The 21,072-nt window shown below is 60.1% G+C and overlaps 1 protein-coding gene across 7 annotated transcripts in view; it reads right to left on the minus strand.

The window, feature by feature from the left end:
• Nucleotides 1-1,113: 1,113 nt before the first annotated feature.
• The window catches only part of CRTC1 (CREB regulated transcription coactivator 1), a gene marked incomplete at both ends in the record, with an annotated part of 74,010 nt that continues 54,051 nt past the window's right edge, over nt 1,114-21,072 (minus strand). For 3 of the 7 annotated variants that reach the window (XM_082835701.1, XM_082835698.1, XM_082835697.1), the window contains 9 exons: nt 1,114-1,325; nt 2,598-2,778; nt 3,405-3,491; nt 6,988-7,092; nt 9,201-9,518; nt 11,258-11,391; nt 16,089-16,309; nt 16,788-16,828; nt 20,799-20,884. In XM_082835701.1, the coding sequence (XP_082691827.1) occupies nt 1,114-1,325; nt 2,598-2,778; nt 3,405-3,491; nt 6,988-7,092; nt 9,201-9,518; nt 11,258-11,391; nt 16,089-16,309; nt 16,788-16,828; nt 20,799-20,884 (1,385 nt within the window). The remainder of the gene's footprint in view (nt 1,326-2,597; nt 2,779-3,404; nt 3,492-6,987; nt 7,093-9,200; nt 9,519-11,257; nt 11,392-16,088; nt 16,310-16,787; nt 16,829-20,798; nt 20,885-21,072) is intronic. The other 4 variants (XM_082835703.1, XM_082835700.1, XM_082835702.1 and 1 more) reach the window with 2 other exon arrangements.

The following is a 21,072-nucleotide window of genomic DNA, read 5'->3' on the forward strand; positions in this document are numbered from 1 at the left end:
CGCTGCTGCCAGCTTCTGCCAGAGTGCCCATCCAGGCCAGCGAGCCCAGCCCAACCTCATGTCCTTCTGTTTTGGGATAACGGAGCAAAAGTAAAAAGGCCGGAGATGCAGCTCAGACCCGGGCAGGCAGCAGACCGCTTCCAGTTAGCTTACAAATATTATAACGGATTTCTAGAATAAAAACATGCTCTCAGGCAAGTGTTGGCTTGAAGGAGTCAGTTATTCATCTACAACCAAAATGTAAATACAAACCGAAAGAAACAAACCAAAAAAATGCCCCGGCCGCCTCCACCCGCCACCCCCCGGCCATTCTTTAAATAATACCAACAGTGACCACGGTACAGAGAAAGAAAGAGGAAACAAGTCGCAAAAACCCCTAGAAATGATCCCCGCCTCCACGTGCATCCCCGACAGGCCTGGGTGGGGATTTCGCAGCAAAGGTGGCCACCGAGGGGCCCAGCTGGGGGTGGCGAGGCGGGGGCGTGGGCTTCCCTACTGGGCCCCGGGGGGGATGCAGCTGCTTCGCATGCTCCGTTCACATGTTCGCATCCCACCTCCGTGGGATGGAGTCTAGTGTTCTGCGTGTGCTCAGAAATATAAAAGACAGCAGTCCAAATAGTGTTTATTTCCGCTTCATGTCCGCCCACCCCCCGCCCCCGGCGCCTTCTCCTTTTGGCGGGGTGGGGCTGGCTCGCTACCTAACCAAGGGCTGGGGGCGCGGGCGGGTGGGGGGACCGGGGACAAAGGAAGGCAGTGAGAGCTGGACAACAGTCGCAAGATGCACCTCATCCCACCACCGTCGCAGAGCACGGCGCCCCCCGAGGCCGGCGGCCCCGCCCAGCACGCTTTCCGCATCTTACATGGGGACGAGAGAGCAGGGAGGGAGGGTCCGCGGGGGCGACGACACGCGGCCTCACGCGGGAGGTGGACAACCGGGGCGGGCGGGCGGGTGGGCTGGGGCGCTTGGCGGCATTGCAAGCTCAGAATCACAAGCTCGGCCGTTTGCGAGGGACGGAGCGCCACCGTCCCCAGGCTTAGGGAGACGCCGTGGGGACCACTGACCGGTGGGGTGACGGAGCCGGGGGCTGGGCGGCCGTGTGCCGGGCGTGCGGCTCACAGACGGTCCATCCGGAAGGTGTCCTCGGTGGCCGGGTCGGCCAGGACCATGTCTGGGTCATTGAGCATGTGCAGTCCGTCCAGGGTCAGGGGGTCAATCTTGAGTTCGTCCAAGGGGAACTGGTTGTCAGAATCGAAGCTGACGTCACCGACCCCGGCCAGCGTGCTGGTCAGTTCTTTAGAGAGGCTGGGAGGGGACTCTCCTGTCACTGGGGGTGGGGGGTACACACAAAAGGCTCAGCTTGGCCCTGACTCCCCGCACCCCGACTCTGCGCCTCCATGGCTCCCATCAGTGCTCAGGCCATACCAGGGAGCTCACCTGAGCAGTGTGTTCCCCAAAGGACATTTGCGATGTCTGGGGACATTTTTAGTTGTCACGACTGGAGGGAACGCTACTGGTATCAGGTGGGTGGAGGCCAGGGATGTTGCTCAACACCCCACAGCACACGGGACGGTCCCAACCCAGATGTCGGGGTACCAGGGCCGGAAAGCCCTGGGATGAGGGCTGCGACACAGCCTTCAGTGTGACCTGGAGGGAGCAGGGGCCTCTCAGGCTCTGCCAGGTTCTGCCAGGCAGTCTGCTCCCTGTGCATCAGGGGCCTCCCTGTGGGTTGGAGGGAAGCCCGGGTTTCCCTGCATAGACCCAGGTTCACACCTGGGCTCCTTCCTCTACTTGTGGTGAGACCCTGGGCCTCAGTTTCCCAATCTGGGAAACAGATATGAAAGTTTCGTTCCTTCTGGGCTGTTGGACAATCACAGAGGCCTGATCCTTCTCACACAACCTCCAAGGCCAAGGCTTCTACACCCAGAGCATCTCCTGCAGACCCTTGGGGCGGGGAGGAGGCACTGGGTCTGCACTCCGGCTGTGGGGAGCTCTGGGCAGGAACCCCTTCCATCCTAGAGATGTCAGTGGGGACTGCTGAGAGGGCCTCGCCCTCAATTCCCCGACAGCCCTGGCTTATGAGGAAACCACCTCCGTCTTTGATAAAACCTAGAACCTTCAGGGGCATGACGAGGGGTGGGGGTGGGGGGCTGCAGCGTCTGAGCTCTGCTGGGAGAAGACTCACTCAACATGCGCGTGCGCAAGCCTGGGTGCCTGGGCACCGTGCTCAGGCCGCTCAGGGAGGCCCGACGCAGCATGCGCGAGCTCTTACGTGTCTGTCAGCTGCACGGGACAAGCCCCAGCAGGCAGGGCCCACCCCACAGTCACATGCGTCCCCGGCATATTCAGCTACTGGGGTTCAGGGCACTGGGCAGGAGGTGAAGGGCTAGGTGAGTGGCCGGTTTCATCCTGTTCTCACTCTTGAGCCTGGGACACCGGACACCTGGTCCAGGGTCCAGTGTGCGTCCCCCCAGCCTGTGTCCTGTAAGCCCAGCAGTGAGCCGAGGTCGGTGGGTTCTGGCCTCCTTGGGCAGGGACACCTCAGCCCCGTCGCTCCTCACCCCGCAGGGCAGGGACTCCATCTCCCCCGGCCTCTCACCTGTGAGGATGATATTGGGGATGCTGCCGTGGCTGGGGAAGCTGAGCTGCTGTGTGTCCGGCAGGCTCCCGTGGCTGCCCGTGAGGCCCATCATGGCCGCCTGTGAGTAGTTGAGTGTCGAGCCCGGGCTGTACAGGCTGCTGGAGCTGATGGCATTCTCTATCATGTTGAACTGCTCCAGCTGGGACAGGAAGCATACAGGTGTGAGGCCAGCCCCCCCGAGCTGGCCACCCTGGGGCCCCGGCCGTGGTTGGCTGGCCGGCCTGCCTGCGACCGCCGGCACCTCCTCCCCTACAGGACGGCCAGCACCCGTGCCAAGGTACACTTGGGGCTGCCAAGCATGAGCCCCTCTGACTTGGGGTCTCCCCGTCTCCGAACCTGCCTGGGCCTGCCGGCTCACGGCCCCCTCAGAGCTTGCTGGATGGATGGATGGATGTTTGGATGGATGGATAAGTGAGTGAGTGAACAGCTCCAGGCTGCAGCCAACCCTTCCCGTGCCCACACGCCCCCAATCCTGGCCTTCACGCAAAGCCACTGCAACCTCCCGGCAAACCCACGTGCACGGCCCACACCGAGGCACCGCTGTAACAGCCACTGCCCGTCCCTACCGGCGTTCACCGCCCACCCTTCCTCCCCGCTCCGCTGGCGGCCTCGTTCTGCGGGCAGGGTGCAAACGCCAGGAGAGGCCAAGCCAAGCCCCTGCCTCCAGGGCCTGGGCCTCTGCAGTCTGGAGACTGGAGAGGCTGAGAAGCTCACGCAGAGGAGCGGGCGGGGTCTGGCGAGCGTCTGCGGTGGGCGCCTGCTCACCTGGTGGGACAGAGCATTGGCCTGCCTGGCCGCCATCTGCTGCTCATAGTATGAGTCCCCAAACACGCCGCCCAGGGTGGAAGAGTGCTGCAGACAGAAGAGAGGCCCACTGTCGTCAGGGTTCCTAAAACCAGGCAGGGGGTGAGGCTGCTATGGGGTTGGGGGGGGTGGTTCTCCCACGGGCTGGCTGCACCCATACCCTTCTCCCAGGACCTCACCACCGGCCTGGGCTGGGAGAGGAGGGAGGCCTCTGGAACTTCCTGGAAGGTGCTCAGGACGTGAGAGGCTGATGACGTCTATCTCAGGGCTCCTGGGAGAGCCCACACCCGCTGGGGTGGAGGGGTGCACCCCTACTCTCAGGATGATTGCTCCTTTCCACCACCTGCTCCTGGGGAGGGGGCCGCTGCCGCCCAACTTCTCCCAAAGTGCCATCCCATCTCCTCTCCTTAAGCTCAGGTGTGGGTGAACCCGCTGTTGTCAGATGGAAGACGAGGGGCCACAGGGACCGGAAACCCCACCTGACAGGCCCCAGAGGAAAGTGTGTGAGTGGGGCAAGGCGGGAGATACTCGGTGTTCAGGGTGGGATGCGTACCTTGTCAGACATGGGAGACGCGGGACAGGCAGCAGGCCACACACACGTGGGCAGGAAGGGTGCACAGAGTGAGCACGGGACAGGTACACGGAAAGCCCCTGCCCACCTGTCCAGCCGCGGCTGCCTGCCTGCCCGCGAGGCCCTGGGGCCTGGGGGATGGCAGGCAGTCCCACTCCTGTTTGCCCAATGCCAGCTGGGGCAGAGGGATGGGGGCTGCCCCTGGGAGAGGAGCAGGGGGCTGGGGATCCTCTGAGGCAGTGGAGATGCCAAGAATAGGACTGTGGAGCTCCCGCCCATTCTTGAGATACTGCCAGGGAGATGGCAGGACAGAGTCTGGCGGGATGTGGAAGGGAGGAAAGGGATGGCCGTGTGTGTCACCAAGTCACACCAGAGGCAACAGACCTGGGGAAATAGATGCCCCGCCCAGGGCCCTCGGCGTCCCCGAGGCTGGGAGCTGTGGCCTGTTTCCTCCTCTGTAGAACAGGGTGGCCCTGCAGAAGTCGCTCCCCTGTGGCTGTTTCCAGGTCAGAGTCTTCACGGACCACAGGCCCTGGACCTCCCCGCTTTGAGCTCTCTATTCTAGAAAGGCCCCCGCGTTCTCTGACAACTGCCAAAGCTTGACTCTCAGGCCTCCATCCCAGAGAGGAGTTGGCCACAAAGCCCCCAGCCGCTCCGGGTGTTCAGTGGACTGACCGCAGAAAGGGACAGCCACTCCGGCTGGTGCGGTGGCTCCTGGGAATGCACGTTCCATTCAGACACCAGGAAAGAGTCAAAAATGCGAAAGGAGTAAGAAGCCAAAAAGACAACGTGGCAAAAAGGCCACATTTGCCCTAAAAATCGCCAGCTTCAGGTGTGGAGAAGGGGGCTGTGAGGTTGCTGGGTTTACCTGCGAAGGGGGCAGATGATGGCCGTGGCTGAGGCTGGGGGCAGGCTGTTCTGGGGCACCTGACCCTGTCCCCATGGCCTTGACCCCAGAGAGGCCCGGCACACACAGGAGACCCCAGATATGGTTTCTCTTGTGAAGCTACCATGAGGGTTTGCCAGAAAGGTCTGCCCAGAATGGAAGGGCTGGGGCTGGAGGGGGCAGCACAAAGGAGCCAATTCTAGCTGCCTAAGGTTCAGGGTGCAGCCGGACACAAGCAACATCCGCTTGGGGCCAAGTGGGGCAAGGCGGCTGCCTCGTGCGTCCAGGGGAGATGCTGCCTGGGCCGGAGAGGCGTGGGGTGACCCCGGCCCATGGGGCTGATGAATATGTCCCCAGAGATCCAGCTGCAGTGGGAAACCATGGTTTGCCCCCAAGCAAGCCCCTGGTTGGGGCCAGACAGCCTGCCGGCCCCGTCCTCACATCTGAGTGAGCAGCCTGCCTCCCTGGCCAGTGCCCAATTGACGGACGGACAAATCAACACAGAGACACGGGCTTGATGAGACAGCGACATGCTTTCCGCTCAGAATGGCCCACTTTGGTGCAGGAGAACCTCTCCTAAGAGCGATCTGCTCCACGCTTAAATTCCTGTCCTGCCTCACGTACACCAGCCCCAGGCAGGGCTGCCCACCTCGGGCAGGCGCCCCCTATCGCTTTCCCTGCCTGGACCAACTTCTCCCACTCCCGCGTCCCCTCGGCACCACATGACGAGACCAGCCACGAGAGCTCAGAGCCGACAGGGATGGACGGAGAGCATGCAGACACCAGGCTGACCCCCCGCCGGCCCCGAGCTCACTGCACCTTCCCTGCCTTCTGTGGGGTGGGGGGCTGCACGCCAACAGTCCCAGCGGGACCCCTGGCTGCCGTGGGTGGTGGAGGGAGCGCCCTGGGAGAGCCCCTCCTGTATCAGTGAGCCATGAGAACAGCCTCAGGTCCCCTGAGGGCTAGGTCTACTGTCCTGACACACAGGGCCTGGCTCGGGGTGCGCTGCTGCGAGCCTGGGAGACGGACAGCGGGGCCTGTCGCCGGGGACAAGGGAGCCCACGTGCTGCCTGGAGGAACAGCTCCTCCCCCTGCCCTACCCGGGAAGTAAGGCCCTATCTTCCCCTAGCTGAGAAGGAGACTTCAGGGTCTTGGGCACTGCAGTAGCTCCTGAGGTTTCTCAGCCTGGGGATGGGGTGGTGGGGTCCTGGGGAGGCTCTGCTGCTACAGCAAGAAGTCTGGGGCCTGGATGTCAGTTTTGCAGGAACCCCTTCTCCCCTGATGGAAGGTTCCAGACAGAATGCACCCATGGATGGAGCAGAGCCAAGAGGGATTCTGAGGAACCTGGAAGGGGTGTGTGTGTGTGTCTGTGTCAGAGATCGGGGGTCCTGTGGTGCCTGGTATGGAGGGAAAACCTGAGTCTGATAGACATGCTCTAGCCCTGCCTGTTGCCTGGGGCAAGCCTCAGTCTCATCTGTGGGAAGAGGACGAAGACACTGGAGGGGCTGCTTCCTGTGCTGGGAGTCTGAAGGCGAGAGACACGCCATCCTAAGGGGCGGAGGGGGCTGAAGAGTCAGAGCCCCATCACAGGCTGGCCGTCACCTCAGCTGCACCCTGACGCGGGGGAGCACACCTCCATCTCCAGAAGCCTGGAAGCAGGAGGCCTCAGGGCGGGCAGACATGGGTGGGGACGGGTGCACGGGCTGCTCGATGCCTGCTCTGAGCCGCACACTGGGCTCGGCATCCCAGCCACGGGGTGAAGAGCTGGGGCGAAGGCGACACCAACGTCGCCGATGCGAATGGGGAGCCCGCCAACCCCACTTGGGGCTTGGCGTGGACCACAGAGGCGCCGAGGGAATGTGACAGCTCCGGGAGAGGGTGCCTTCTCCTTGGCCACTGCCCAGGGTGGCTACCCCTCACCGGTCCCCACCCCGGTGGAGTGAACAAGATGGCGTGGAGTGAACAAGATGGGGTGGAGTGAGACGGGAGGCACAGACGGCGGACAGACAGGTGGATGGGGGACACGTGGGGGGGTGCCAGCTAGGCTGGAGTGGGGGAGGCCGGGGAGGGGAGGCGGCGTCCCTTACTTGCGGGGAGCTCCCGGGGGAGAAGCCTTGATTGGAGACGGGTGAGGTGGGAGACTGGTTGGCTGGGGAGCCAGCGCTAGTACGGTACTGCTGCAGAGCCGGCGCCTGTGACGACAGACAGGTCAGGATGCTCGCGGGGCCCCAGGCCTGGCTTCCCGGGACTGGGTGCTCGCTGCTGACACCCCCGGCAGGGCCCCCATCCCTCAGGTGAGCTGAATACCCAGGGCACCTGCAGGAGGGCACCTAAGCCCAGGGCCTCAAGGGGCCCTACCTCCAAACCCAACTCTGGGAGGGGTGGGGGCATTCTGTCAGAGAGCATGGAACCCAGCCTCACAGAATCGCCCTGGGGGGCTGGGGAGGGGCGGAGGGATCAGTTCTACTCAGCAGGTTTTAGAGCACTCACACGAACGCACACCACACCCACGTACGTGTGCACACAGCCGCACACGTGTGAACACGCACACCCGCAAGGGCAGGGAAGGCCAGGGCCGGTCAGATGCCCTCGGGCTGACAGCCAAGGCCCCCTGGGGCACACTGCAGGGCTCCTGGCGCCCGGTAGTCACTACCACTGGTATTGCTTGGGACAAGTCCGCCGGGTTACGCTGTCCACAGACTTCCAAAGGACGGCCACCTCCTCACTCGAATGACAAAGGGTTTTGGCTTCTTGTCAGACTCCTGGGGGGCAGGAGGAGCTCGGCCAGGACCTGGATTTAGACCCTGCTCTGGTCCTAACCAGTGAGGCCCTGCTGTGTGCCTCTGGGCAAGCTGCCTGACCTCTCTGAGCTTGTTCAGTGAGATCCAGCCGGCCGGCCCAGGGCTCCTTAAGCGCTATGTCTCCTTCATTTCCTCAGCGGCCTGTTCTGAGCAGTTTGGGATGGCGGTTGAGCCCAGATGGGGCAGGGGGCTCGTGCAGGAGGGTGGGGGTGTCAGAGACATCAGCGTGGTCACTTGGCAATGACCAGCTCAGGCCTTCTTCGGGTTGGAAAGAGGAAAACGACCAGAGGGACGTTCTCCTCGCTTGGGTGCATCTACAGAAACTCACAGAGGAGGCGCTGGAACCTGAGCCCTGAGGGAGCCACCACTCCCACGGGAGGCGAGGGGCTGCCCGACAACAGCGCCCTGACCCGAGAGCCTGGCCTGGATAGCCCATGTCTCCTATGTCCCCCCAGGTCTACAGAGAGGCACCGCCATGGCAGGGTGTCATGGAACTGGGTGCCCCAGGCAGCCCCACTGTCAGAGCCACCTCCATACCTGCTGTGTTTCTGCCCAAGGCAAGGCTGGGGTGCAGTCCCATCCAAGGGGACCCCTGAGGTCTGCCCTCTGAGGGATCAGAGCAGCCTGGAAATGTGGGTTTCTACCTGTTGGGTTACCTGCCCGCCCTGGCCAACCCAGGGGGGGCCTGTTCTTCACAGAGCACATGATGTTCTGATGACATTTATCCTGGGGCTGGCAGCCATGGGCCAAGTGAGTGGGGAGGGCTGGCTGGGCCCCAAACGTGGGTCCCTGTTCCTCTGGATGTGGTCAAAGGTAGCTGTGACCACTCCCTTCCCATCAGGGCAACCTGGGTGAAAGTCTGAACAAGCAGGAAGGTTTGGGGTGCAGGGGTCAAAACCTAGCACTTGTTACTCCAAGCCTGGCCCCAGGCAAGGGGGTCCCATTGTCTGAGCTACAGGCCCCCGGCCCAGGGCACTGTGCTGTATGAACCACAGAACTGGCTTCATCCCTTCTTCTTCTCCACGTTCATCTCCATCCCTCTGGCTCTCAGAAGTCCATTCCCGAGGCCCTGAGAGCTCCGTGTTCTCCCTGCCCCCGAGGAAGCCTTGTCTTGGGTGGGAAGGGCTGAGGGGGGCAATCAGGGCCATGGGGGAGGGCTTGGCAGCCAGACGTGGGGTGGCCCGTCCTGGGTGAAGTCTGGGGCACCTGACCCCTGCTTGTGCCTCAGTTTCCCCATCTATACCGGGGTGACAAACTTGGCTTGAGGATTCCAGGGAGAATACCCCACTGAGCTCCCAGCCCCAGGCAGTGTTTGCCTCAGCCCCAACCCCTGGCCAAGTTGGCCTCAAAGCGGAGCCTCAAGGTGGCTGCAGATAAAGCCAGGCACCCTGACACTCCTCCTGCAGGTCTGATGTGGGTCTCCCACAGCCCCTGGGCTCCTCCTGCACAAGCCCCACCCCCCGCCCCCCGCCCCCCGTCAGGCCCCGCCCTGGGCTTACCGAAGCAGTGTCGATCCCCATCGGCGGCTGGCCCGAGTTCTCTGGGGGGGACTGGGGGAGAGAGGATGGTACCGTGACCGCAAGCGGGGGCAGTTGGGGCCCCCGAGTCAGGCTGGCGCTCGGCATCAGGGAGCCGCCCTGGGGGAGGCCGACAGGCACCTGCGGGGGCGGCGGGGGCGGCTGCTGCTGGGACGCAGGCGGCGGCGGGGGCGGGGGCTGAGGCTGAGGCGGCGGCGGCGGCGGCTGCTGAGAGCCCGCCTGGGTGAAGAAGGCGTAGGGCAGCTGCTGCTCCAGAGACAGGGCATCCATGGCCACGGCCTGAACGGAGAGGAGGGCGTCAGGTGGGACACATGCTCAAAGGAGTGGGCCGAGCGGGCTGTGAGCACCTGGCCCCCAGGGGACCCCCATGGCCTGGCGTGATTGACACTGAAGTGAGAGATGAACAGAGGGATGTCCAGACCCTGGACCAGGGAAGCGAAGCGGGCTTCCCCCAGGGCCCACGGAGGACTGGGCTGCAGCTCGGTAGGCCTGCCCCCAGTGAGCCTTTCTCGCTGCACACCCTTCCACACTTGCAGAGACTCAGGATGCTCCGCCCCCATCCCCCGCCTCTCTGAGCTGGAGTTTCCCCACTGTGGGCAGGCACAGGGCACCACACTCTGGTAGCCCAGTGGGGAGCCAGCGCCTAGCCCCTGTGGGGTCCTGCCGGGGAGAAGGAACCCCCTCCCGCCACCCTGCAGCCTGGGCACCAACGGGAGGCTGGAGACGGTGGGGCTGGCGGAGGCTCCTGTGTGGTCACTCGGCACACAGGCCCCTCTTGGAGTGGGAAAGAGGCAAATAACCAGAGGCAAGTTTTCCAGGCTCACGAGTCTGCGCGGACAGTTCCTCAGGCAGGCAGGCAGGCATGGGCTCCTGCCCTCTGAGGGAGGCTGGATATGCCCAGGAGCTACAGGATGTAAACACTTAGCAGAAGGCAGGAAAGGAGTGGCCGGAAGGGAGTTTCCGGAAAGGGAAGGCAGGCCTCAGGGGTGGGGCGTGGCGGGGAGGGGAGAAGAGGCTGGGGCCACGGATGAAGAGACTGAAGACACAGCCGCTAGGAGCCACGCATGGCTCTGTTGGCTCTGTTTGGATCCTGAGCTGAACAAGAACCGTACAAGAGACAGAGACACCGTGGAGAGCCGAGACCAGGCCGGGCATCGAAAGGTATAGAAGAACTACTGTTAATTTCGTTGTGGGTGGATAAGACCGTCGAGGTCATGTTAAAAACCGAAGAAACAATATTATATATTAGGGACTGAAAAGCAGACAAAGTGGACAAATTCCTCAGAACACACAAACTACCGAAACGGACCCAAGAAGGAAAAGGACGATATGGAGTAAGGAGGTGGGATCAGACACCAAAAACTTTCCAGTGAAGGTCCAACAAGACCGCAGCACCTTCACTGGATTCTACCAGATGTTCAAAGAAGAACTAATACCAATGCTTCTCAAACTTTTCAACAAAATAGAAGAGGAGGGAACACTTCCTAACTCGTTCTACGAGCCTGGATTGACTAAAAAAGAGAAGATTCCAATTATGGAAATTGGAAACGAAAGGGGCAACATTACTAACCACTTCACAGAAAGAAAAAGGATTATGAGAGTACTACGAACCACTGTATGCTGGCACGTGGGATAACTGATGAAACGGACCAATTCCTAGACACACACAAAACTACCAAAGAAGCAGACAAAGCAAACATGGTAAATTGGTGGTGGTGGCGGGGGGGGGGGGAACCTTCTCTAAACATTTTGTTTTGGGAAATTGCAACTAGATCTTAAAGAAGAGAACGGCATAATAAAGAATGCCCAGTCACACGGGCACAAGCTAACAGCCATGATGGACACAGGGGAATCCAGGCCACTGATTTCTGCATTCCCCGTGTGTTTGAAAATTTGACAACAAAAAGCAAAAAAAGTGTTGGCAAGATTTTCAGGATTCTGCTCCCTGGAAGGAGCGTGAGGCCTCCCAAAGAGGCAGAGCCGGGCCCCACCTCCCCCGCCCCACTGAGCCCTCGCACCTGAGTGATGGGTGACAGTGGGGAGAGAGTGGGCGACACCTGCTGGGCCTGCTGCCGCCTTGCCTCCGTGCTCAGGGACAGCGGGCTGACGCCGGCCGGGCGGTGCTGCGGCGAGGAGCCAGGTGTGCTCATCCCTGAAAAGAAGGGAGGGTGGGCATGACGCCAGCCACTGGGATCATGGCAGGGGGCACTCACACACCCAGGGTCATTGCTGAGGACAGTCCAATCGCTCACACAGACGCCAGTGGGCACATTCTGATCACCAAACCCGGGATGCCCCCTCTGAGGTCCCGATACCCTGACCTCAGGGTCCCCCAGCTCTGCATGGGCTCCCACCTCCAGTGCTGACCAACACTCTCCCCACAGATCCTGCCATCCCTCCAGGAGGGGCGTGTCCCGCAGGCCCTGCCAATCAGCGCCTCCCCACCTCCGGGCTACCGCGTGATTGGCCCCCAGATGGACATGTGACTAGGCTGGCCAAATGAGACCCTGCCCAGGGGCTTTTGATGGAACTCCAGGAAGGGAGGTCCAGAATTGTGTGAGGAGGCATCCTGGTAACCACAAGGGCAATGAGGGGCAGAGATAGCACCTGAGCCCCAGATCCAGCCACGCTGGCATTTCCCTGGTTTCAGAGACAGTCCCCCTCCTTTTTTTTTTTTTTTTTTTTCCTAAAATGGCTTGGGTTTTGGTTAGCTCCAACCAAATCGGTGCTGCCTGACGCTGCAGTTTCTTCTTGAGCCTCATCGTTCTCCTCACCCCCATTCCGTGAACGTGCCCCTTCCCATAACTGCTCCTTTGGCCAGATCTCCTCTTGGCCCCTGACCTCTGTATCTGGCAGCCCTTCCCCCCACAACACGCACCCACAACCTTCTCCTCCCACCTCATGCACTCGCCATGCTGCAGCACCAACCCCATCAGGATACCTGAGCAAGAAACTCAGTTATTTTATCTTCTTCCTGATGGAGCTTTTGCTGGCGGGGGGGGGGGGCCTCCAAGTCACTCCTTCCCTCACCCTGGCCCCCTCCCCCAGCAATCTGATCCCTGGAGGTGTCTGCTGTGAAGGAGCTAAGTGAGGTCAAGTTCAGTGTGTTGGGGCCTGCCAGATGATCCTGGGGCACTGTGCCAGGGAAGCAATGGGCCCCCTGATGCTGGGGGCAGGAGGGGAGCCCTGGGGGCCTGGCCTGATCACCCCAGACTCAGTTTCTTTGTCCTCTCCAGTTCCCCGCGAGGCCCTCAGGAGGTCGTGAGCAGGCTCCGAGAGAATCTGGCCCGCAGTCAAGGCCAGGTGAAGGTGCCTGACTCACTGGGGGAGCTGGGCCCACCCCGCGGAGGGCACCGGATCAACCCGGTTCCAGCGGGTGAGGCGGCAGGTTCCAGGGCTGGCAAGAACGCACCCAGCATACACTGAGGGGAGATGACGGGCAGCCTTCCCTCTACCCCAGGCAGCTGTTCGCTGGGGCTGTGTCATCTGTGCAAGGCGAGCCCGGTCACGCCTGCACTTCCCCTCGGATGCCCTGGCAGCTCCACTCGGCCGAGCACTGCTGGGGGGGGCCTGGCACCGTCGACGGCTCCTGTAGCGGAGCCCCCGGGGGCCAGTTTCTGCACAGACCTTGGGCCCAGAATCAGGCTGCTGCAAACACAGCGACGTCAAGGGAGCCATCGACAGAGGCCTAGTCAGGAGGAGTCCGGAAGACGCCTGCTGAGAGCACACTGGGAGTCGGGACCCTGCACTGCTCCCTCGTCTTCTCTGAGCATCTGACGCTTCGTGTGTCCGGCGGGCCGAGGAACGCTCCACATGCACGTCGGGAGCAGATGTCGGGGCTCGGTAAGCAGCAGGGGCAGATGCCAAGAGTGGCGGGGACAGAGGGACGACGGGGACGGGAGGGGCCCGCAGCAAACTGGAGTGCTCTAGCCCAGCTTGAGGCACACGACCTCGACCCACCATTGCTGGGCCTGACTCTTCAAGAGAAGCTGGAAGTCCAGGTTTTTACGTGCATATTTGAATGTCAATTCAAAGCATCACACACACAATCGTGTAAGAAAGCCAAAATACACTGGGGGGCTGGATTTGGCCCTTCGGCTGCCGCCTCTGACGTCTGTCCTGAAGACAAGGGAGTTTTTAATCCTCTGCTAGGCTGTAACGTGAGCTCCTGGCCTCACATGGGGCGGCCACCACCCCCTGAGACACCAGTTGGGCCGGGAGGGCTGAGGGATGCCTTGCTGTTCAGTTCCTTTTGACAACCTGGATCAACTTTAGGAAAAGAAGTGGGGCCAGCTGGAAGGGAAGCCTAGCGTGGGCAGGGACAGCTGCCAGGGGAGGGCAGCCCAGGTGGCAGGAGCCCGCCCCAGTGGCATGGAAGTCCTGTGCACGTGGCTAACTGGCCACGGAGCTGTGCAGGGAAGGAGGACCTCAGCCTGCCCACTTCCCGCTTCCGGCGTGCAGCCAGGGAAACGACTTTGGCAAACTTGGAAGGAGATGAGAGGGGCCACTGTCTTCCTGGCGGCGGAGGCCTCCGTCCTCCTCCTCCACCGGCTCCCGTCCTGACTGCAGGGTGGGCCAGGTGGTGTGGGAGGCGGTCTCCATGTGTGCCAGGGGCCGGTGGCTCTGCTTGATTTAAAACACACCCGGAGAGTGAGGCCCCCGCCAGGCGAGCTGCTGGAGCGCGGCAGGTTCGCAAACAACCGAACACATGTCAGACATTACCGGGCCGAAGCTCTGAGCCAGGCAGGCTGGGGTCTGGGCCCCACGCTCGGGGTCTGCACTCGTTCCCGCATCTATGGTTTTCACATGTGTTGTGTTTTCCTGTACTTGTTTAGACTCGGCGCGGGCTGGAGGTGCGAGGCTCCCGGGCGGGCGCCGGGGGGCTGCAGAGGGGGTGGTGCCCTGGAGGCTGCTGCCAAGGCATGAGGAGAAAAACGGGGGCCGGGAAACAGCGACTCTCTGCCGGAGGGCCAGCAGCCCCAGGGCCAACCTTCTGATTTCTTTCCTTGCACAGGCATCTGTGGACGCTGCCCACCCACTGGTGGGAGGGCCACAGATCTGGGGCTCCCCTGGATCTGCTTGTTTTGCCTTCTGGGCCTTCCCTGGAGGGGTGGGTGGGTGAGTGGGGTGCACACGGCCAGGGCCAGTATCCTCTGCCCGATGACTGAGCCTCAGCGGGCACGGGGCCAGGGGCATGGGAAAAAGAACACAGCCTAAATGGCATGAGGCAGAGTGTCTCTCTCCTCTTCACCACTCTGGCCTCTATCTCCTCGCCTAAATACCTAGGGAACGTCTGCACCGCCCTCAACAACCCTCACCTGGCCCTGGCCCGGTCGGCACCAGAGCCGGGAATGACTCCGGGCTCCTTGCTCTCCTTCACTCCCTGAATCAACCTGGCTCCAAGGCTGGCCAATTTCCCCCTGAAATCTCCCTGCAAAGCTCCCAATGGGGCTCTGCCCTGGCCCAGGGGCTGCCGCCCATTCCTCACAGTCAGCTTCTCCCCGGGGCAGTCAGAGGAAGTGTGGCAAACACGAATGTGAGTGTGTGATTCTCTCAGAAAACCCTGCGCGGCGCTGCCCACCACGGTCGGGGCGGAGGTGCCATGGGCGCTGAGCGCTGACCTGTGCTGTGGCTCCAGGACATAGGGAGGGCACAGCGAGGCAGTGCTCTCACCGACCGCCGAGTCTGGACACATGTGGGGACACATGTGAGTCCCCATGGCCCCTCCTGCCCGTCCCACCGCCAGGCTGTTGGGGGCCCGTCCTGTCTCCTCCCTGGGCGCAAACCCACGCCTCCCACAGTCAACGTGGGTAGAGGGGTCAGAGCAAGGGCGTGGGAGATCAAGGCCCAGCCCAGGGGACAGACGAAAGAGCAAAATAGTGACTCAACAGCAGCACGGTGAGTGCAGAAAAGCAACCCAGTGTGAGAGGGGGCAGGGGCGGGGGCATGGGCAGGGAGTCAGGAAGGCCTGCAGAGGGGAGGGGAGGCGGTCTGCGTAGGGAACAGGGTGAGGAGCCTGGAGGAGCGCTGTGTGGGTGGGGTGGCACGTGCAAAGGCCCTACGGTGGTCGGCGGTAAGCCTGTTGGCTGGAGAGGAGTCGGCATGGGCAGCAGGAATTAGGGGGTCCTGCGGGTCTCAAGCTTTCACTAGGGAGGAAACTGAGGTGCTGTGCAAGGTCCTGACCAGAGGAGGGCCATGAGCTGATGGCCCTTCTGGGTGGAGAAGAGGCAGGGGCCGGGCAGGGAGCAGGCAGATGGAGGCCACGCAGGGGAGAGGGTCTGAGTGGAGGAGGACACCTCCAGGGTCCCCGCCTGAGTCATAGAAGGACGGTGCTGCCGGAAGTCCCAAGGAGGAACAGGGTTGGGGCAGCACCGGGGGATACTGGGACAGGCCAGGGGCCCATGAAACGTCCTCAGGGGAGGGGGCCGGGCTGGAGCATCCTAAGCAGGCAGCCACGGTTGGGGGATTGGGGGGTCAGGGTGGGGGGAGTGAGAGAGGTGGGGGAGAGGAACAGATCAGGCCTGTCCCTTGATGAAGGGCATGAGGAAAGCCTGGCACACCCCAACTCTCTGAAGCCCCCAGCTCCCCCTAAGAACCACGGTCCCATCCCTGAGGGCATGAGCTTTCCCAGCCCTGGTCCTCTGCCCAGGCTGTGCCCTCTGCCCAGATGCCTTTCCCCTTGGGTCAGCCTGGCAACCCTGAACCCCAGTGGTGGACTCTGCTCCACCCCCATGCCTGGCATTTTGGACGTGACCCTGCTAAGTCATCATTCAAACACACTTGTCATTCTCACTAGACGGTGACCTCTGTCAGGGAAGGGAGTGTCCCCGCCACCCAGCCCAGCCTTACCCTGGCCGGCACCGCCGATGCCCAGGTGTGTCAGGTTGGCTGCGAGGTTGCCGGTGCTGCTGGAGCTGCTCAGCGCGGGGAAGGTGGGCTCCTCGGGGTCCAGCGGGGTCGGGAGGGGGGAGGGGAAGTGGATGTTGGTCAGGTCAGGCAGGGAGCCCCCCGTGTTGTGGGTGGCAGGGATCAGGGCTGTAGTGTTTTCCTGGTCGGCGGATGGAAAGATGCTGGGGGGAAAGGCCAGACAGAGGGGGCGGTGAGCTCTCGGGGTGGCGGCTGGCCTGTTCTCCCACGAAAGCTGTGGCAGGGGCAGAAGAAGGCTGGTGCAAAAAAATTTGTAGGCGCAAAATGACACCCCATAATTAGGCACTGCCCTGCTGGAGAAACGACTGTCAGCACCTCCAGGGGAACCTCAGGAAGCTGCCTATCCCTGCGGGATGGGGGCCGGGGTGAGGGTCCTCCCACTGCCCAGGAAAAGGGTGTGTCTGAGGGGTGAGTGTGCAGGGGCTAGGACAGGGGCTCTGTCATCTCAGGGAAGGAGGGGTAGCCGTGTCCCCCTGCAGTGGGGCTTGCTGGGTGGCTGCCAGCGGCACAGTGTCCCTCTTGTCAGGATATGTAGCCTCATGAGCGGAGGGGAAGCCCTGGCATCGTCCAAGCAGCCCAGGGTGGCCTTGGGCACACAGGGTGGGCCCTGCTGAGACTTACTTGATTCCAGGGACCTCGCAGGACTTGGGCCTGGACCCCGTCTGAAAGAGAAGACAGCAGAGGCTGAGCTGGCCTCCTCATGTGCACTGCTCCTCCTCACAGCATGGCTTCTCCCCACCAGGGCTAAGAAATGCTCAACAAGAATGGAGTTCATCTGCAGATGAAGAACTCGTGGCCCCATGGCATTGGGGGGGCCTGACCCAGACACACCCAGGGGCAAAACCAAGCGTTGTGTGGAGATGGTCTTTCTACAGCCCCCTCCCAGCTTCAACTCTGTCTACCTGTGGGCACAGCCCAGGGGTGGCGTGGTCCCCTGTGAGAGCAGGCATTGGGGAAGAAGAGGAAGCTTGCCCACTCTTCACATCTGAACCCCCCCCAGGGCTGTACCATGGCTGTTAGCAGCCAGCCGGGGGGCAGGGTTACTGAAAACTCCAGGCTAACACCCTGTGTCACTCCTGAATGGAGGCAGGCAGGGCTCCAGTGGCAGGGGCTGCCTCTGTTCTGCGTGCCTCTGTCCATGGCAAGGAAGGACACCACGTGGAGAAGCCTGAGGAGGCTCAAACCGCATGCCCTAAGTGACACAGAGGGCGCTCCCCACACCCCCTGCTGACCCGCCTTGCAGCGGTGCGGTGCCCCAGAGCTGTGACTCCCACAGGCGACCCTGCTGCTGACGTGCTCCCTGGCCCACGCGGCCCAAGGACAGAGACCGTGGCCGCCCTGGAGACCAGCCCCGGGGAGAGGGTCCCAGAGAAACCCTGTTTCCCCTTCTGTGAACCCAGGACACTATCACCATCCAACAACTGCAGGCTCCAGGCAGGGTCCCCAGACCTGTTCAAGGACAAAGGAGGAAACTCTCTTCCGATGGCAGCAGACATGACTGGACAGAACCTGGCATGCCAGTGGCGGGCTCGGCTGTGTCATGTTCCCTTATTCCTCTCTGCCTCTCGGGCCCTGGGGCAGACACTCCTGGCTGACTGTTACAGGAGCATGGACACACGGGGGGGGGGGGGGGGGGGGGGGGAGTGTGCTAGGCCTGCCTCCCATGCACACACCCAGTGCGGTGGGGTGGGGGAGGCCCGACTGGCATGTGACCAACAGGCATTTAGCCCCTGCAGGGAATGCCGGAGGAACGGGTTTCTACTTGGCCACAGGCTCCTTAATTCCGTGGGTAAACACTCGCTTCATTACCAGATTTTTTTACAAAGCACTTTGACAATGACTTTTTCTAAAGAATCTTTTCAAAAGCATTCCACGAATGTTATGGGATCCTAAGAGATTTCTAAACAGTATTAAAAATTCACCCATAGCCCCCCACCCCACCCCCAACAAATCCAGAGGAATTCCTTTACTGACATCCTCACAGATGCATCGTTTGGAGCGGCAGTTAAAGGAAGTCTTGCCAAGATGCTGGGCTCTGCCACCATCTTCTCATTCCCAGGATGCTGGGGCCGTCCCCCTCCCCAGAGTCACGACGCTAGCCATCTTCACTTTCTTTATGGCAGCACCACATTTGGGCACGTGTAGGGACCCTGCTGTCCTTACTGACGCACTTCTCTGCAACTAGACGTTTCAGTTACTTTTTGACTTTGTTTGGGTTGTTAGAATTTTTAAGTTTCTCCCCCCAAGTTTGAAAATCATATGCGTTCCTTGTGCAAAACTGGAACCTGCAGACGGGGATTAAAAGGCCAGGGCTGGGCTTCCCTGGTGGCGCAGTGGTTGAGAACCTGCCTGCCAATGCAGGGGACGCGGGTTCGAGCCCTGGTCTGGGAAGATCCCACATGCCGCGGAGCAACTGGGCCCGTGAGCCACAGCTACTGAGCCTGCGCGTCTGGAGCCCGTGCTCCGCAACAAGAGAGGCCGCGACAGTGAGAGGCCCGCGCACCGCGATGAGGAGTGGCCCCCCGCTCACCACAACTAGAGAAAGCCCTCGGACAGAAACGAAGACCCAACGCAGCCAAAAATAAATAAATAAATAAATTTATAATTAAAAAAAAAAAAAAAAAGGCCAGGGCTTCCCTGGTGGCTCAGCAGTTGAGAGTCCGCCTGCCGATGCAGGGGACACGGGTTCGTGCCCCGGTCCGGGAGGATCCCACATGCCGCGGAGCGGCTGGGCCCGTGAGCCATGACCGCTGAGCCTGCGCGTCTGGAGCCCTTGCTCCGCAACGGGAGAGGCCGCAACAGTGAGAGGCCCGCGTACGGCAAAAATAATAATAATTAAAAAAAAGGCCAACAGTGCTGCTCACACCTGCACTCGGGTCTCCCCCAGGGCCTGGTCCTGCACGCCCAGGGATCTGTTGGCATCTTTACGTGTCTTGTGCCTTTCTAAACAGCTTTATCCTGCTCTTTCCACATACCAGTTTTATCACAAGTCTCTCATGCCTTTAAAATTCCTTCAAAGATCCCAATTCACACACACAGAGCTTTCCACACGAGGGACTGAGGACAGTTTCCTTATAAATCCCCTACTGTCGAACATTCAGGTTGTTTCCTTTGATTTCAAACGTTCTGAACACATGCCTTTGAGGAACATAGTGCTGTCTGCTCGTTCATCATCTCCCTCCAAGTTCCTGACAGGGTTTCAATTTAAAAAAAAAACATTCAAAATGGCTTTAGTGTTAGTGCATTTTTGTTCTATTCAAATTCGTTGGGGGCTTCCCTGGTGGCGCAGTGGTTGAGAATCTACCTGCTAATGCAGGGGACACGGATTCGAGCCCTGGTCTGGGAAGATCCCACATGCCACGGAGCAACTGGGCCCGTGAGCCACAACTACTAAGCCTGCACGTCTGGAGCCTGTGCTCCGCAACAAGAGAGGCCGCGATAGTGAGAGGCCCGCGCACCGCGATGAAGAGTGGCCCCCGCTTGCCACAACTAGAGAAAGCCCTCCCACAGAAACGAAGACCCAACACAGCAAAAATAAATAAATAAATTAATTAATTTAAAAAAAAATTCGTTGAAATCTGTATTCATGGCACAAATTCTATCTTATCACTAGCCATTTTTGTAGGCTGAACTTGAGAAATTTGTTTCTGGACCTTGAAATAACACAGAAATCCCAATCCAATTGGGAATTCCAAGCAGACTCTGTACTCTAATAAAAGCTGCAATTATTGTGCAAGTGAATGGAAGTTTACGTTTAAGAATGAGGACAGGGAATTCCCTGGAGGTCCAGTGGTTAGGACTCCGTGCTTCTACTGCAGGGGGCACAATTTCAATCCCTGGTTGGGGAACTAAGATCCCGCGTGCTGTACGGTGCAACAGAAAAAAAAAAAAAAAGAATGACGATAAACGATGATAATTACCCAATACTGTGGGTTAGTAGAACGATCACAGGCTAAAAATTAGGAGGTATACGTTCTAAACCCTAAGTGTCTTCACAGCCTTGGGCAAATCACTTAACTTCCCTGGCTTCAATTTCTTTTTTTCTTTTTTCATTGAGGTATAATTCGCATATAATATTATATTCGTTTCAGGTGTACAACATAATAATCCGATATTTGTATATAGTGCAGTGATCACAATAAGTCTAGTTAATAGTTAACATCTATCACTACACATAAAAATATGGAACGCTGTGTGAATCTGCACATCATCCTTGTACAGGGGCCATGTTAATCTTCCCTGCACTGTTCCAATTTTAGTATACATGCTGCCAAAGTGAACATAGATTTTCATTCTTTACATGGTTTTCACCAGTGTAACAGGCCTGCCATTAGTATTCAAGGCTTATGCAACTGGTCAAAACTGAATGAGGTTTAGGCAATTCCCTGGTGGTCCAGTGGTTAGGACTCTGAGTACTCACTGCCAAGGGCCCCGGTTCAATCCCTGGTTGGGGAACTAAGATCCCGCATGCTGTGCAGCACAGCCAAAAAAAACAATGGAATGAGGTTCACACTTCAGGGAAGGCGACACTCCCCCAAGGTGCTATTCCACCATCTTCACGTGGGTTGTGCTAAAAAAGAAAAAAAAAAGATCAAGAAGGAAAACCACTTCCGAAAACCCTTAGGCTCTTACCTTCTTGGTGTCCCATGCCTGCTTGGAAAGGTTCTTGTCCATCTCTGATGTGGTCTCCTCCATTCCAGGGACTGTTAATAGTAAGACTGGGGTGGGGTGGGGTTGGAGAAGAAGGAGAAGCAGAAAAGGAATCTTTGCAGCTGTGCGGTGGCACCAGGAGGGCACTTCCCTGACATACAGAGTCGCGACCGTGATATGAATGAAGCTGCCCCAACAGTGACTTCTGGGGATTGTACTAAAGCAAAAAGGAGTTTCGTTAAAAAAAGAAAGAAAG

Source organism: Leucopleurus acutus (genome assembly GCF_964270905.1).
Source record: "Leucopleurus acutus genome assembly, chromosome: 3".
Taxonomy (NCBI): Eukaryota; Metazoa; Chordata; class Mammalia; order Artiodactyla; family Delphinidae; genus Leucopleurus; species Leucopleurus acutus.